The sequence below is a fragment of the Ictalurus furcatus genome, chromosome 1 (assembly GCF_023375685.1).
Source record: "Ictalurus furcatus strain D&B chromosome 1, Billie_1.0, whole genome shotgun sequence".
Lineage (NCBI taxonomy): Eukaryota > Metazoa > Chordata > Actinopteri > Siluriformes > Ictaluridae > Ictalurus > Ictalurus furcatus.
The window spans coordinates 24,863,536-24,880,252 of NC_071255.1; the positions used below are offsets into that span (position 1 = coordinate 24,863,536).

The following is a 16,717-nucleotide window of genomic DNA, read 5'->3' on the forward strand; positions in this document are numbered from 1 at the left end:
CTCAGTCAAAATCTGTGACTAAAATGTGTCAAAAGTTCAGATAATTATTACTACATTTACATGTGTGCATCAACAATGCATATGCTTTGCACATTCAGTAAACACCTTTTATTTATTTTTTATTATTTATTTATTTATTTATTTATTTATTTATTTATTTACATTTTTACTAATATTCATCAAGACACCTTTGTCACTTGTCATGTAAGTAATGGTGGGATGCTGCATAATTCTACAATATTCCTGATCTGAAAGTCAGTGTCAGGCATAAATGGTCAATCTAATGCTGAATTTACTGCTGAATAAATCTAAAATTACATAATAAAATTACATCCATCCATCCATCCATTCTCCATGCCATTTATCCTACACAGGGTCGCGGGGGAGCCTGGAGCCTATCCCAGGGAACTTGGGGCACAAGGTGAAGGACACCCTGGACAGGGTGCCAACCTATCACAGGGCACAATCCCTAATACAATTACAGATATGAAATAAAATGACATTACAGCACTGTTGACTTCTTGATTCTGGTTAGCTAGAAGGTGTTAATTATCTATAACAGCTCTGACAACTGTGGCAACAAGCCACATTATTTTTATTTATTATTTAACTTTATTTTATTAGCTTACTTGTAGAGGTCACAGAATGGTACATGTCAGTGAACAATGACTTGAAATAATCATGAAAATAAGTTAAGATAAACGTTAAAGCTTGCGCCCTAAAAGCACAAGTGCCCCCTGCCTGGCCCGCCCAGCTACTGTGGTCTAGAACCGCTATTGCTGCACAAAAGTCTCTGAAAGGTTAGAAAATAGAAAATGCCCTTGGCCATAATTGCATAATTCCATAAATCCGGAACTAGAAGCATGATGTCTTGTTTTGTATCAGGCTTAATCATGAAGCATTACATGAAAGGCTTCTCTGGCTAGAGATGGACGTTGTTTTTGTTGTATACACAATCATTGCCACTGACTTCAGGTGTGACAGAATTGCCCTCTCCAACACAATGGCATTTTTACATAAACAATCATTCTGTCCATCTGTCATGGAAGGTGTTGTTTTTTTAAGCACCCCTTAGCAACAGTTAGTTAGCACCAGGGCCTGTTTCATACAAAGATGTGATTCAGCAAGCATCAGTTAAGAAGAAAGAAACAGCAGTTCACATATCCTTTTGGTGAAATCTCCCAAATTTTATGTTAAGATAAGATAATACTTTATTAATCCCACACAGAGAAATTAGGGATTGTGTTAAGGCAACAGCACATTAATAGTAATCATTTCATTTAAAGTAAGAAATTCAAACCATGACTTGACTACAAGAAATCTATGTGCTAAATAATGGTGTGTCTGTAGTACTGTACATCATAACTTCTCTGGTCCTCAGAATGATGGATTTTGTTTTCTTTCCGCAACCCCATTTTTAGGTGAATAAATGTGCCTAATATGGGACATGCGCCATAAAAATTTCATAAAAGGGGAAAGAGAAATTAAAGAGCACATAAATGACTTTTAAGTAAATGTTTCTGTAATGAACATTAAGAAGAACAATTGTGACAATTACCAGCATTTCAGCATTCAGGAGAGAGAATAAATGTGACCATAATGAAAAAAATACATCATACATCACCGAAACAACACATGTTCAAATACTCATTATTAAATTCAAATTTATATATATAACACTTTTAACAGTAGACGTTGTCACTAGGCAGCTTTACAGAAATCTGGATGTAGATTCAGAACCCTCATGAACAAGCCATAGGCAACATGGGCAAAGATAAATTCTCTGTGATGACATGAGGAAGAAACATTGAGAGGACCAGAATCAAAAGTGAACCCATACTGTTCTGGGTGATAATGTATAGTGTGATTATAAATCATTCCTGTATACAGTTCTATATACTTATTTGGGGATTACTGGTTCTCTGGTTTCCTCCCACCTCCCAAAAACATGCTGGTAGTTGTATTGGCTATAATAAATTGCTCCTAGGCGTGAATGTGTGCCCTGTGATGGACTGGTTTCTCATCCAGGGTGTATTCCCGCCTAACAGCCGGTGTTCCCAGCATAGGCTCTGGCTCCACCTTGACCAAGATAAAGCATTTACTGAAAGTGAGTGTATTTAAGACCCATCTCAAATCAGGTTTTTTTTGTACTTCCTCAAAGTCATAAAATTCTTTACACAATTATGGCATGAACACCAGGTTTGTAGTCAAAAATGTTTTGTTTTTTTTCTTGCCAGACAACTGTTCTGCAGATTTTTGCTGGTATGGCATGGTGCTTAAATGCATTTGACACACTTCCTGTGCCTTTATAGAATAGGTATCACATGTTTTCAAAGAATAAGGATTGCATGTACGAAAAAGACCCAAAACCAAGTCAGGAAATATGACAAAAAGATGGGAATGTTTTTGATTCTCTTCCAGCCACACAGATGTAGGGCTTCATTGTGGAGGATTTCTAAATGGAGGTGCCACCGAAAGGACATGGTGAGGACTGAGACACATCAGAGAGGAAGACCCAAACCAAGTTGAAATGTGCCAGAAGCCCCAGCAGCTCCTGAGAATCCATCCTATTGGATATATATGGATAGTATACTGGATATACTACAAACTCTAGAACAGCATTTTCTGTAGGCTGGTTTTGGCTAATGGTGGGAGAATCAACTTGTAAACAGGGTTGGGAGGGTTAATTTAAAAATGTATTATGTTACATATAAAAGTAATACAATCTGATTACTTTTGGATTACTTCAAGTTCATATATGTAAATACAGTCAAGACAAAAGCAATATGATCTAAATACTTTATGTACTGCTTATTTTAGAGCTTAAAAACATGTTCAGTGTTTGGATTTGTTTCAAGAAAATCAATAAATAAATAAATTAAATATCACTGTCCCTGATGCAGGTAACATTGCATCACAAAAGTTAGGGTGACCATATTCTGGTTTTCCAAAAAGAGGACACCTTTTTTTCATGTCTTAATAGTGTTCAAAACAATGTTGCTATGAATGCAGATTTTAATACACTGAAAAAGACACTATTAGCATCACATAAATATATATAAATTCTTTTGAATTTACTACATTTACCTATATTCTTCGGAATGTCCATGGAATAAAATAAAATATTAGATGCCACAAGTGTACCTCCTGCCATCATTTACACATTTGGATGGCCATATAATACGAAGCAATGTGATAATGTGAAATTAAAAATGACCTTATATGGCCATTGTTTCAACTTAGCACAGCTGTCATTTGCTGCTATTGTCAAGCAAACGTTTGATGCCAAAAATGCAAATGTGAGTGCAAATATACACACACAATACAGTATTAGACCATAAGCACGTCATAATGAAACTAAAGCTGAATCCCAGACATTTTCTCAAATTTAGAAATCCCGGCTGGAAGCTTTTTTAAGGTCTGAAAAAGAGGACGTATGGTCACTCTAAGAAAAGGATTACTGAGAACAATTTGTGTTAATTTCTACCAAATTAACTGTGCGCAAAATTTATTTGCACATGCACCAGGAGGGTTCACGACTGCAAGAGAGAACCAAAACTATAATCAAGCAGCTGTCTATATTGTGTTACGTCAAAAGATTAATTACTTTGCTTTTAAATGAAAAAAAACTGTAATCCTGATAGTATTCCCATTTTTTACTAAATGTACCTGTAATCTGATGACTTTGTTTTTTGTAGTAACTGTAATGGATTACAGTTACCAGTTTTTGTATCCTGATTGCATTACATGCATTCTGTTACTCCCCAAGCAAGTATTGTTACAAAAGTTTCTTGGAAAAGGACAGTTATGGACAAGAGCTAAGAGTCATTGCTGTCACTGTTCATTTACCACAGGTGAGTATAAAAAAAATAAAAGGAAAGACGTGTTCAATTATGTATAGATTTGCTGCCATGTATCAACCATGTATGCAGTATATTTCCTTATCATATACAATAAAATTGTTTAATGAGTGAGATTTAACAGATTGTTATTATACCTAAGAACATCATCTAACAGTAAATTAATTTGTACAACAATCTTGCTTTCATCAAATCCATTTACATTCTCCAGGAGCCTTGCCTGAGTCTTATTCATTTCTACTACTTATTCAGCAAGCTTATTAAGCACTTGAGATGAAGTACAACCCCAATTCCAAAAAAGTTGGGATGCTGTGTAAAATGTAAATAATAACAGAATGCAATGATTTACAAATATCACAAACCCATATATTATTCAGCGTAGAACATAGAAAACATATCAAATATTTAAACTGAGTAAATGTACCGTTTTAAGAAAAAAAATAAGGTAATTTTGAATTTGATGGCTGCAACACGTCTCAGAAAAGTTGGGACGGGGCAACAAAAGGCTGGAAAAGTAAGTGTTACTAAAAAGAAACAGCTGGAGGTTGATTGGCAACAGGTCAGTAACATGATTCGGTATAAAAAGAGTGTCAGAGAGGCAGAGTCTTTCAGAAGTAAAGATGGGCAGAAGTTCACCAATCTGCGAAGAACTATGTCTACAATTTGTGGAACAATTTCAGAATAATGTTCCTCAATGTAAAATTGCGAAGATTATGAATATCTCATCTTCTACAGTACATAATATCATCAAAAGATTCTGAGAATCTGGAGAAATCTCTGTGAGCAAGGGACAAGGGTGAAAATCAGTTTTGCTTACCCATGATCTTTGGGCCCTCAGGCAGCACTGCATTAAAAACAGGCATGATTCTGTAATGGAAATCACTGCATGAGCTCAAACACCTCCAGAACTCACTGTCTGTGAGTTGTCTGTGTGTTCGCCTTGCCATCCACAAATGCTGGTTACAGCTCTATTATGCAAAGAAGAAACCATATGTGAACATGGTCCAGAAACGCTGTCGTCTTCTCTAGGCCAAATCTCATTTAAAATGGACTGAGGCAAAGAGGAAAATTGTTCTGTGGTCAGACGAATGGAAATTTGAAATTCTTTTTAGAAACCATGGACGCCGCGTACTCTAAACTAAAGAGCAGCGGGACTATCCAGCTTTTTATCAGCATTCAGTTCAAAAGCCTGCATCTCTGATGGCATGGGCAGCTTGCACATCGGGAAAGGCACCATCAATGCTGAAAGATATATACAGATTTTAGAGCAACATCTGCTTCCATCCAGATTCCATCCCATCTTTACTTCTGAGAGACTTTGCCTGTCTAAGATACTCTTTTTATACCCAATCATGCTACTGACCTGTTGCCAATTAACCTAATTAGTTACAAAATATTCCTCCAGCTGTTTCTTTTTTGTAACACTTACTGTTCCAACCTTTCGTTGCCCCGTCCCAACTTTTTTGAGACGTATTGCGGCCATCAAATTTAAATTTGATTTGAATTTCATCAAATTTCCTCAGTTTAAACATTTGATATGTTTTCTATGTTCTATTGTAAATAACATATGGGTTTATGAGATTTGCAAATCATTGCATTCTGTTTTTATTTACATTTGGAATGGGGTTGTACAAAAGAATCTCCTACAGTTAACTAATCAGGAAATGTTTTCCTTGGCACTGTTGCTATATGTGGCAATTCAAGATTCAATTTGCTGAACAAATTGATAGTGCTGTAATGCCATCTCAAGCATAGGACACCTCCACTACCTCGTCCAAGGGAGGGCCTTGTTTTGCTCTGTGGTCAGAGCCTGCTTTCACTCCAACCAAAATGACAGGTACTATTTTATCTTTGGATCCTCTCCATAATTTGCGGTCAGACGCCTCTCTGGTACTTTGATGAGGTTGCTAGATACTTGGTGATTAGTGGCATTGTCTAAGCAGTTTAACCTTTTCTGTTCTTTTTTGGGGTGGTTTGTCTGTTTATTTGCTTTTTGTGTTTGATGCCAAAGCCACAACCTCCCACTGAAACAAACCAAAAGCAGCTACATGATGTGCAGGATCATAAATTAGGGGACCACAGACAAGATGGTGCTATATATGATAAAAGCCTTATAAGTGGAGATTAAAATTTCCTTATGATCTTTCATGAGGTTGGATTAAGGAATGCTGGCTGGATAAGGTGTTCATGTCAATAAGACATGACATGTTCCTTTGAGGGTAGGCCAGCAGCAACAACTGTGCACCACCTGCAGATCTTTTTATTTCTTTTTCGCCCCCCCAATTTTCTCACTAAATTAGTCATGGCCAATTCCCACACATCAGGCAGCTTTCCCCTATCACATGACTGCTACCAACCAGGGAGGGCAGAAGGCTAACACATGATTCCTCCCTGAAGCCAGCCGACCAAATCTTTTTGAACTATTCCTCATGCAACGTCAAGGGGTGGTGTAACACACTTGGAAGAAAGCGCTATCTACCCACTTACAAATACATGAACTCACAGACAAACAGGATTGGCTAGTGTCACTGTGACTGATAGGGGATAGAGAGTATGCCACCCCCTCCCACTCTGAGTCCATAATTTTCTCTCTTGGACTCCGGGCCATAGCTGACTGTGGCTTTATAAGGATTTGAACTTGATGCAAAATCTAAACCTGAACATACCAGCTGAGATACCATGCAAATCGATTTATACCAAGCATGTGATATGATTCCTGGCTTCAGATATACTTATTATACTGATCCTGATCAGCATACAAGAAGACTATGTTTTTGGCAACAAGAAGGGTGTCATAAGTTGCAAAAGATAAGACGTCATTTTGAGAAATAAATGTGTGGAGTCCTAGGACGCTCCTTTTAAAAACAGCCCAGACCAGATAGAAATACAATTGCAATGGAAAACGGTGACAGAATTGATTTGCAGTCAATAATAAAACTACAGAGTGAACCAATTTATCTGCAACATTTGATAAAACATCTGTAACCCTGTCAGAAGAAGTGCCAACCAACAGAATGCCTGTATATATAGCATTGTAATAGGCTTTGCGCAGACATTCTTAAGACTCATGATTTGAAACTGATTCAATGCTATCAATGTGACATACCTCACAGTATCCTATATCCAGTATCCAGGCTTACTTTTGAAGCTTAATATTTAAGAAGACAGGCAGATAAAATCTAATTATATTTCCAGACTTTTAGCAACACCTAATCTGAATAGTTGAGCTGATCCAATAAAGTTAGGCTGATCAAGAAGGTTTTAAAACAAACAAACAAATAGCAACAGTGGTGGACTCAATAGTGTTTGTTTTAGTCTCACCTTAAAGTTTCCTTGAGATAAGAATGAAATGGAATGGCTTAGAGATAAGAACTTAGCTTAACTAGTGTATGTTGACAAACCAAACACTGTACAACAGCATGATTAATATCTTTAATTTGTTCAGAAACCAAAACACCCAGAATTCAATGTGACAAAGAGATTAAACAGAGGTAATCACAATGTAACAGCAAAAAGGGAACCATTCAGCCACCAAATATAATTCAAGAGCACACACTAGTTATCTGCATCTTAGTGTTCATGTATATTGTTCCAGACGATTGACCACTGAAGTTCTGTAGTTATAGGCCATGTTCTTTCATCCTCATGAGTTGTCTGTTAGTCAACAAGGGTAGAAACCACATCTGCGATGAGTTCATTGTTTCCAGATTCTAGAGAGGGAAAGCATAATAGGAAGAGTTTCATGTTGACGTGTCTAATTCTGGAGAAGAAAGGAAGATGGAAAGGAGTAAAAATGTGTTGATGCAAGCAAAAAAATCAGCATTTAAGGAGCTGACGGCAGAGACTCAAAAACCAGCCCTGAACACAATAAAATATACTAGGGAGTACAGCAAGAAAGAGATACAAACAATGAAATGAAAATCCTTCACAGACTTAATTTCTACTTAGTCTTAATTAACTGAGATGGGTGGATTACAGGACTTCTTCCCCTATCTTGGCTTTTATGACTGGTACTCAAAATAATACAATTAAAGTGGATTAATATAGTCTGAGGGAGATGTGAGCAGTGGTCTTATGCATTTCAGTATGTATTACTCATCAGGTTCTCCAAGACAAATGTGCAGTAACACAGTATAACAACTGACACTGTAAAAAAGAACTAGTTTTCAAACTTTATTTGTATTTACACCTCACCTAATAGTTGATCATTCGTTTGACAGCCTCAAAACATTTCCATTTGTCCGGGATATAGAAGGGTTCGAAAATGTGAGGGAAAGGTGTATCATATCCACACACCCTGGCGATGGGCGCCTCCAGGTTTAGGAAACATTCCTCCTGCAAACAGAACCATAACATAATCGAGTCACAACTACATGGATGATGTGCATTTGTTGGGGGAAGACATGTTCCACATTTCCTTACAGGCTGCATACACTTAATCCATGTTGAGAACAATGCCTCTTTTTTCTTGATGCATAAGAAATATAAAAGAAAAACAACCTTATGCTACAGCCATGTTTCGTTCTCATGTTCTTCATAAGTTATTGGCAGAGAGTTTAAAAATCATGGCCACTCTTGTGTCACTGTCTTATATCCCATCTCACATTGGGGAAGATTCAGTCAGCGCTCTCTATGGGGAAGCCAGGAAAACCTAAGCCAAACTGACAAAATCCCCACACTTTCTTTACTCAAAGCCACCCAGTCACTGCTATTCCAAGCAATGCACAAAGCCCATTTAAAATAATCATCATTCACTTTAATTTTCTGATTCCCCTTACAGCGGCAGAAATAACTGGAGAGAGATGTGAGATAAGCAGAGCATGACATAATACACAGTTCTACAGTCCAATAAGTCAAATGCAGAGCATGGGAATCATGTTTTTCAGAGTCATGTTTTTCACCAATTCACACTTGCTAGAGTTCAGTTGTCCCTATTTCACACCAGTTACCACTCTGGTAATACGAGTAACTGCTGGGATAAACATGAAGCCATCCGCTGCATATTTCCAAACGGTGTCTCACTATAATGGATTAAATGTACTTTTTTGTCATAACTATACAGAAAATAACCCATAATTTAAAAAGGGGGGGGAAGTTATTAGAAATTTTCTTATTTTTTTCCAATTAATAATTATTACTGAAATCTCATTTAAATAAGTATTCAGACACTTTTTCAGTACTGTAAAAGTAACAGTTACAGCTTCCAGTCTTCATGTGCAAGTCTCTACAAGCTTTGCAGACCTGAATTTGGGCAGTTTCTCCCATTCTTACTGGCAGATCACCTCAAGCTCTGCAATCTACAAATCTCTCCACAGATATTCCATTGTGTTCAAGTCTGAACTTCGTCTGGGCCACTCATGGACATGGAGACTTGTCACAAAGTCACTCGTGTTGTCTTGGCTACATGCTCCAGGACATGCCTCTAAATTCCCGAGATCTCAATCTGATCAAGCATCTGTGGGATGAGCTCTTCAAACATGTCTGATCCACGGAGGCCACACCTCGCAACTTGCAGGATTTGAAGGATCTGCTGCTAATGTCTTGGTGCCAGATACCACAGCACACCTTCAGAGGTCTTGTGGAGTCCAGGCCTTGATTGGTCAGAGCTGTTTTTGGTGGCACAAGGGGGACCTACACAATATTAGGCAGGTGGTTTTAATGTTATTGCTGATCGGTGTATGTTCTGAAGAATGAAGAATATTATTACTATACACACATAGGGAAAGGGTCCTTTTATTCACCCATGATGTGGGCTATTGACTTGCATGTAGTGTACAGTTCTTCTCTTCTTGCACATCAAACACTGACAATATAGCCCCCCGTCCCCCTGAAACCTTGTCTGCTAATTATGAGTGGTTAGGCCTGATGGATGTGGGGGATTTTAGCGAACATTTTTCCCATTTCTTTTGATGCTCTATATCTGTGATTTCATTTTTTCCCTGCAAACATTGTGTGTTCCTCAATAATGTTAACCAAAAAACCCATTTGGTCAAAGGCAATTAAGTGACATCAAGGCTTTAAATAAACATTCTGTGAAAACTCTGCTGTCATTAGTCAAAAAAGCTATTGGTCACCTCATATGTCAGAGCAATTTGTGTGTTATCAAGGTTGTACTCCAAGTCATTATTACACTGTACTTTCAGCCTTTAAAATAATAAATGATGTCTGTAAAAACACAGATTGCCAACAGTATAATCTAAATGACATCATTAGTGTTGATGAACTATTGATAACACTATGATTGTTTGTCTTACCCATCTGTCTTAGTGTTGATGCTGGTCTGAAACTGTAATGAAGTTTTCTTTTTTGTGGCTTTGTATCATGATAATCAAAGCTTTGGCCAACAATACAACAATAAATTTCATATAGAGTAAAAAGTGATTATATAAATCAAACACTCATATATTCAACTTAATTAATTGGGGAAACTAGAAATAGCATTTTTTCTTGTGGCAAAAGATGGCAAAAAATTATTAGCACCCCTAAAGAATATCTGAAATAAAAATAAAAATAACAATAAAATAAATACAATTCCTGAAAAATATATTATTATTTTAATATTCACATATTAGTTTGGTTGGGGTTGTCATGTTATAAAAAAAAAATAAAAAAAAGTTAGTCACCACCTCCATAACAACAAGAACGGTTGAACAAATGACGCACTGAAAGCAACCCACGAAATGTATAACCTGAATTTTGTTGAGAACTTCACTGGAACTACAAATGGCATAGTTTATCATGCTCAGATGAGACCAAATTAAATCTTTCTGACTATGCACCAGACTAAACCCCCAACACCACTGTAAAAGCATGCGGTTTAATCAATGATTTGCTGTTTTGAAATTAGTGGTCTGGAGGTGCTTATTAAGATTGATGGCATTATTGATTCTGAATATTGGCATACTGTATGATGGCTTGACCTGTAGAGGTCTGAATAGAACAGACTCCGTTCAGTCTCTCGTCCAACAAGAACAAAAAAATAATACATGAATCAAATAAAGCGTGGTTTAAATTTGTGCTGTGAATATTGAAACAGCAGTGAAAAAAGTTCACCTTCTTTGTAAGAACTCAAAATAGCCGTTCTCCAGTTCTCACTTGAGGGCCTGCATTTCTACAATACCAGCCAGGCGCTAGAGGCTGTCTCTTTAAGATTGAAGGCAGATGTAATTTTGTCATATAGCCTCAAAGCAGAGGAGTTCATCTGCCAAGCCAGTATATGTCTGGACAACAGCTTCTCCTTAGTGCTTTCATTGACTAGAGAACATTATATATATATAAATACATATAAAACACACACACACATACATACATTTTATATATATATATATATATATATATATATATATATATATATATATATATATATATATATATATGTATGTATGTATGTATGTATGTATGTATATGTATATATATATATATATATATATATGTGTGTGTGTGTGTGTGTGTGTGTGTGTGTGTGTGTGTGAGAGAGAGAGAGAGAGAGAGAGAAATAGAGAAATCCTTAAATACACTTACTGAAAGGGCACAAGAAGTGCACAAGCCACCGGATCTGGACAGTGAGCTTCAGCAGAGCTGCAGCTTTACTAGAGTCAGTGTTTATCTATGAGAAGTGCATGATTACATGCAATATACTTTAAATGTCATTGTAAAAATAAGACAACATGGCAGTCTGTCTCCGGACAGACTTTTGCTTTGGGGCATTACACATTAAATATTTTAGAGCTCAAACACTGCACTCATAAATTTGGACCATGCAATGGTCCCCCAAACAAAAAAAAACCAAAAAAACAAAAAAAGCCATAGATTGTAGATTACTGAAAGTGTAGAAATGCTCTGAAATGATCATTGAAATGCTAGTATTACTAACCCTACATTTCCAGAAAAGAGAATTGAGAACTGTTTCCTAGTGGAAAGTCAGATGTCGAAAGTCACATTCTAGCATCCACTCTGTATCTGGTATTTTCTTATTCTTGAATAAGAGTGCAAAATACATTCAATCAGATGGAGTTTAAGCGGCAATATTTTGTGTTGATTTGGTGCTGCTGAATAAAGGCTGACTGAAGAATTCTGAGACAAAGAAGGGTATGAAACGTGTTAAAAATGTACGCACATACAGCCTAAAAATTATAACTCATCTCAGATGTGCATGTATCTGATAAACCAAACAGGGGTATAACACACTGACACTATCACTATCTGTGTCATTGAAAGGGAGTTAATTCATTCATTCATGTTTTTTTTTTTTTTAAATAAATATTAAACTTACCACTATGCCCTGAACTGGAAAAAAATAACAACCCAACAACGCAGGGGTCAAAATGTCAGGACTGTGAGCATGGTCTATGAATTCCTCAACATCAACCTCATACAAAGTCGTAATTGGTAGAGATGTGAGTGGAGATGTTTTTTAATCACACTTGTGCCATTAATATTTTTGTTTGTACCTGCATGTGATATTTTCTAATAAATTTAGCTTGTTCTTCTTTCCAAAATATAAAGAAACTAATATCCTCATTTAAACCACGTGACCCTGAACAGGCAGTTGCTAAGGATTAAGGAATGTACTCTGTAAGAAGTCATCTTTCTTTGTATATCCGATCACTGAAATCTTTTTCTTGTGTGATTTTTTTTTTTTTGGCAATCCCAGGCCAAATACATACCTCTAGTCCCCATCAAGCGTTCTTTGTAATAAATAAATAAATAAGAAAGAAAAAAGTAAAAAAAAAAAAAAATGAATTCCAAAGTGCACCACCTACTCATATCTGTACTTCTATCCATCTAGAACATGTGTTCATTCCAACTAATGTATTCTTATTCAGGTAAAACCAAATGTACCAAATCTTAGAACAGTTAATACTGTTTAAAAACTCCCAACCCTTAATTGCTGAATATGATTGTGATTACTACAATTTACAAATTTGGAACAAAAATAAAATAAAATAAAATAAATAAACGGGATTAGAAGTCTACAGCAACACAAAACTTTTGTTCTGTGAGAACACTTCATTACCTAAAAATACAATACCATGATTTTAAATCACACCCAAAATTAAAGTCAATGATCATCTACAACCAAACACAAAGATTGCTCATTGAAGAGCTTGTAATTTCTGAGAACACCATTGTTTGGAATATGTGATTGCTTCAACGTGCAAGACTCAAACCATAAATTAGCTGTTGTGTTAGCTGAGAATAATTGACTCAGTAGGTCAGTATCATAGATCTCAAACCAAATAAGTGAGTAATTTTTAATATTTAAATCAGATGATGATCCTTTATGAATTTTTAGATAACCCACTTTTGGCAGCAGTGAATGACTGATCAACGCATTCCAGCCACTAAGCCAACAAAGGAAATGAAATAGAAAGCATGATCAAACTAAATTCAATCTTAAATTTCACTGCTGTTTGCATAGTGCTCAAAAGCATCTAATGGAGACTTCACGACTCCATAAATGCTGTATTTTATCTTAATTATGTCCTAAAATGCACAATAAACGTTTATGCAAAAAGTGACATGTATTGAAGAGATGGGTATCGTCACAATATTTCCATAAAGAGATTCTTCCAGTGCTAACACTGCAAGACATACAATATCGTTTATTTTAGTTTACAAATCTGCCCTTCCTCCTCAACACATGTATGCAGGGTGTAAGTAGGGTTACTCACGTTGATGAGCTCCTTATCACCACAACTCAGCATTAAGAGCTCTCACAGTTGAAGGTTTAATTCCTATTGATTCAAATCACATGCAAAACTTGAAGACAACTAGGTCAGGTGACTGGGCTCTTGTAAAATGTGGTAGGTCTTCTCTGAAGTCAGTGTGTAGAAATGTGTGCTTTTTAGAAGCAGCTGGTTATGGCAAGAGCATAAAGAAAATACTGCATGTGGTTCAAGTTTAATGTTTAATTCAGTGCTGGTGGAGCCATTCTGGGAGGTAAAGATATCCGGGCAAAAAGCATCAGCTAGGCTATTTATGTAGTTCACTGATATGAACATCTGAGGAAAGTCAGAGTATTAGATCCTATTCTACATACCTGAGATGCTGACCGCATTTTGATGTTTGCATTCTTCTGACAGCATGACCACATTTCTGGCCGATTTCACCAAATGAAATCGTGGAAGCGTTTCCACAAAGGTAAATGCTTTTATATGCATTTTTGCATATATGCAAAAATGCATGCTAGTATACGCAGTATATGCATGCTAGTACACACCTTTGCTATTAACAAATTCCTATAAAGGAAGCATGTAGTGTGTGCTAAACAAACAATAACTGAAACTTTGTTGAACAAGAAACAGATGAGTGACAAGAAGAGCCAGAGTAGAAAAGTGTTTTAAGAGTACTGTCAGAAAGACACTTTTCACCATCCCTCTCTGGGTACCCCAAAAGCCCATTCAGATAATCATGTGAGCTGAGCCTTTCCTTCTTTCTCATACACACATGCACACACCTCATAATGCCAAACAATGACACATGACACGGCTCCAGTCAGGACAGGATGCTTTCATCCCCTCACACAATTCCAATTGCCTTCATGAGCAAAAGGGAGAAACAATAATCCAACTATTCCACTGAGGTGTCCAGGAATGGCTAGATCGACCTAAAAATCCCTTTGTTCCAGCCATGAATCCAGAAATAACAGGACACAGCACTCCTCTCCCATTCTCAGGGAGAAACTGGAAGACTCACTGAAGACCATATTGCAGGCAAGTCCCTCAAAGTATAACTGTTAGTAGATGCACCGATACTAAATTTCTCAGCTGATACCGATAGCTGATTATTCAGGGTGACATCGGCCGATACCGATAGTTTGGTGGTTTTGTGGAAATGATTAATAATAATTAATTCCACAATTCTGAAGGAAATGCAAACAAAAACTTTATTCACTCCATTTCAACAAATTGTTTCACAGTAACTGGTCTCATAAACAGAAAACACATTACTCAAATTAACATTAACACATTAACTAAATTCTGAAGATTAAAGTAAGATTTCTTAACTTTTTGAATGTTATTAATTTATATTAACATGGACTGAAATCTAAAAAAAGCTCCTGTTAGTCTCACATTCACACACCACAAACAAAAGCATTTCTACTTCATCATTAACATCAAACTGGTAATATATAATATAAACTTTATTTTAATGATATTAACTCATGAACGTTAACTGGATATGAAACATACTACTCTACAAATATATTTTCAATGTCAACTCTACTTCATTTAAATCTTTCAACTGTGTACTGGCACTTTAATTCAGTGTGAGCAACTCGAGCGGCGCAGCAAACAAAAAATAAATTAGACTCGACATCAAAACTATTTCACTGCTACAGCATCCGGGGTAAAAGCACTCATTCGTTAACATGCACGCAGAAAAAAATACGCACTGCTTCTGCTCTGCTGCAGCATGCGGTGTAAAATTTTAACAGTGCAGAGCTTACAAACTGCAGTTTGGTCATCATTGTCACCCAATTCAAAGTAAGACCACACAAGAGACATCATCTTCACACACAGCATGAATTCTATGTTTTCCAGCCCTATTTTGATTGACAGGATATAATTGGCCCTGATCATCGGATGTTGAAGGCCGATAGCATGAAAAATTGCCTTTATCGGCCGATACTGATTATTGGCCGATACATCAGTGCATCACTAGTTAGTAGTCTTGCAAACCAGACTTCTGGCACAGTACATTCTTGTACATTTCATTAATAAATGTGGCCAAAACCAACCTACTTTTATAGAAAGAGGTTCTGTGACTGACATGGCAGAGTAGCTCATAACTGTTTAATAAGTTTTCAAATTGGGACTCCATCAGTCCAGTGACTAATTGTGTTCCGTGTTCAAAAGCCGGTTTCCTATTGAAAACCGGTGCACGGGGATCAGACTGCAAGCATTAAGATTCTGAATCTTGTGGCCAGAAAAGTGTTTATGGGCCATGGCCAGAGATTCTGAGGCTGAGACTAGGTTTTTTGAATGTGGTGCTCAGGCAGCCAAATCATAAGCCCGGGTGCCTCGGACAAGATTATAATTCCAGGGGATCATATTTTTTATTCATTATTGCCTGGCAAACACAGTGGAAAACTGACAAGGCAATCCCAGGCATGTTTAAAAGGGAAGCACCTTATGGTCCAGGCTCATCGCTCTTTCACTCACACATAAAAAGGTGAATATTTTCCACAAGGGGAGCTATTGGTAATTTAGTAGCTTTTAGCCCAATATCCACGTCAGAGCCAAACTTACAACCACCGCAGGGCATTTGTTCCATGGCGGATGGGTTTGCCATCTTTTCTTTTTCCATGTTATGTACTGCTCAATCAAGACTATGAAGTATCAAAGGGAAAACGCCCAAACAAAACAAAATCTACAGTAACAAGACTGTGCTATCGTACTGGGTAGGTCAATTAACCCGTTCAAGGATTCAACCCTGTTCATTCAAATCTGTGGAATGTGTTTTAGGAAACATATTAAATGAAGATTTTAAATGAGTTTTAAAAAGGTCAAACCCTGGTCTCACACCAGCAGCAATGCAACAAAGCAGACAAAAGTCTTTAATTTTCAATGAGAGCTTTTTATCTACAGCTGAACAACCATTAATTATGCAAAGTGGATGGGGAGAATTATGCAAAACCTGTGTGTATAACTTGCAGAAAAGAGAAGCAAAGTGATGTTGCAATTACCAATAAGAGGGAAGGATAATGTTATGCTTCTTTTTCCTCCCTATTATGAAATGGCTCATGGTCTGGTGCAAGAACAGCAATCCATCTCTCAAAGTCGACAGAAGAAAAGAGATGAATGTAGACTTCAGGAAGGCACTGATCTCTTCCCCCTCTGGATAAAAACACC

At 36.8% G+C, this 16,717-nt stretch overlaps 1 protein-coding gene across 2 annotated transcripts in view; it reads right to left on the reverse strand.

The window, feature by feature from the left end:
* Positions 1-7,278: 7,278 nt before the first annotated feature.
* bckdhb (branched chain keto acid dehydrogenase E1 subunit beta) overlaps positions 7,279-16,717 on the reverse strand; it is a 58,513-nt gene continuing 49,074 nt past the window's right edge. Inside the window, exons 10-11 of one of the 2 annotated variants that reach the window (XM_053633702.1) lie at positions 8,055-8,195; positions 7,279-7,620 (exon numbers count right to left, since the gene is read on the reverse strand). In XM_053633702.1, coding sequence (XP_053489677.1) covers positions 8,055-8,195 — 141 coding nt within the window. In that variant the 3' untranslated portion in view covers positions 7,279-7,620. The remainder of the gene's footprint in view (positions 7,621-8,054; positions 8,196-16,717) is intronic. The other variant, XM_053633693.1, reaches the window with a different exon arrangement.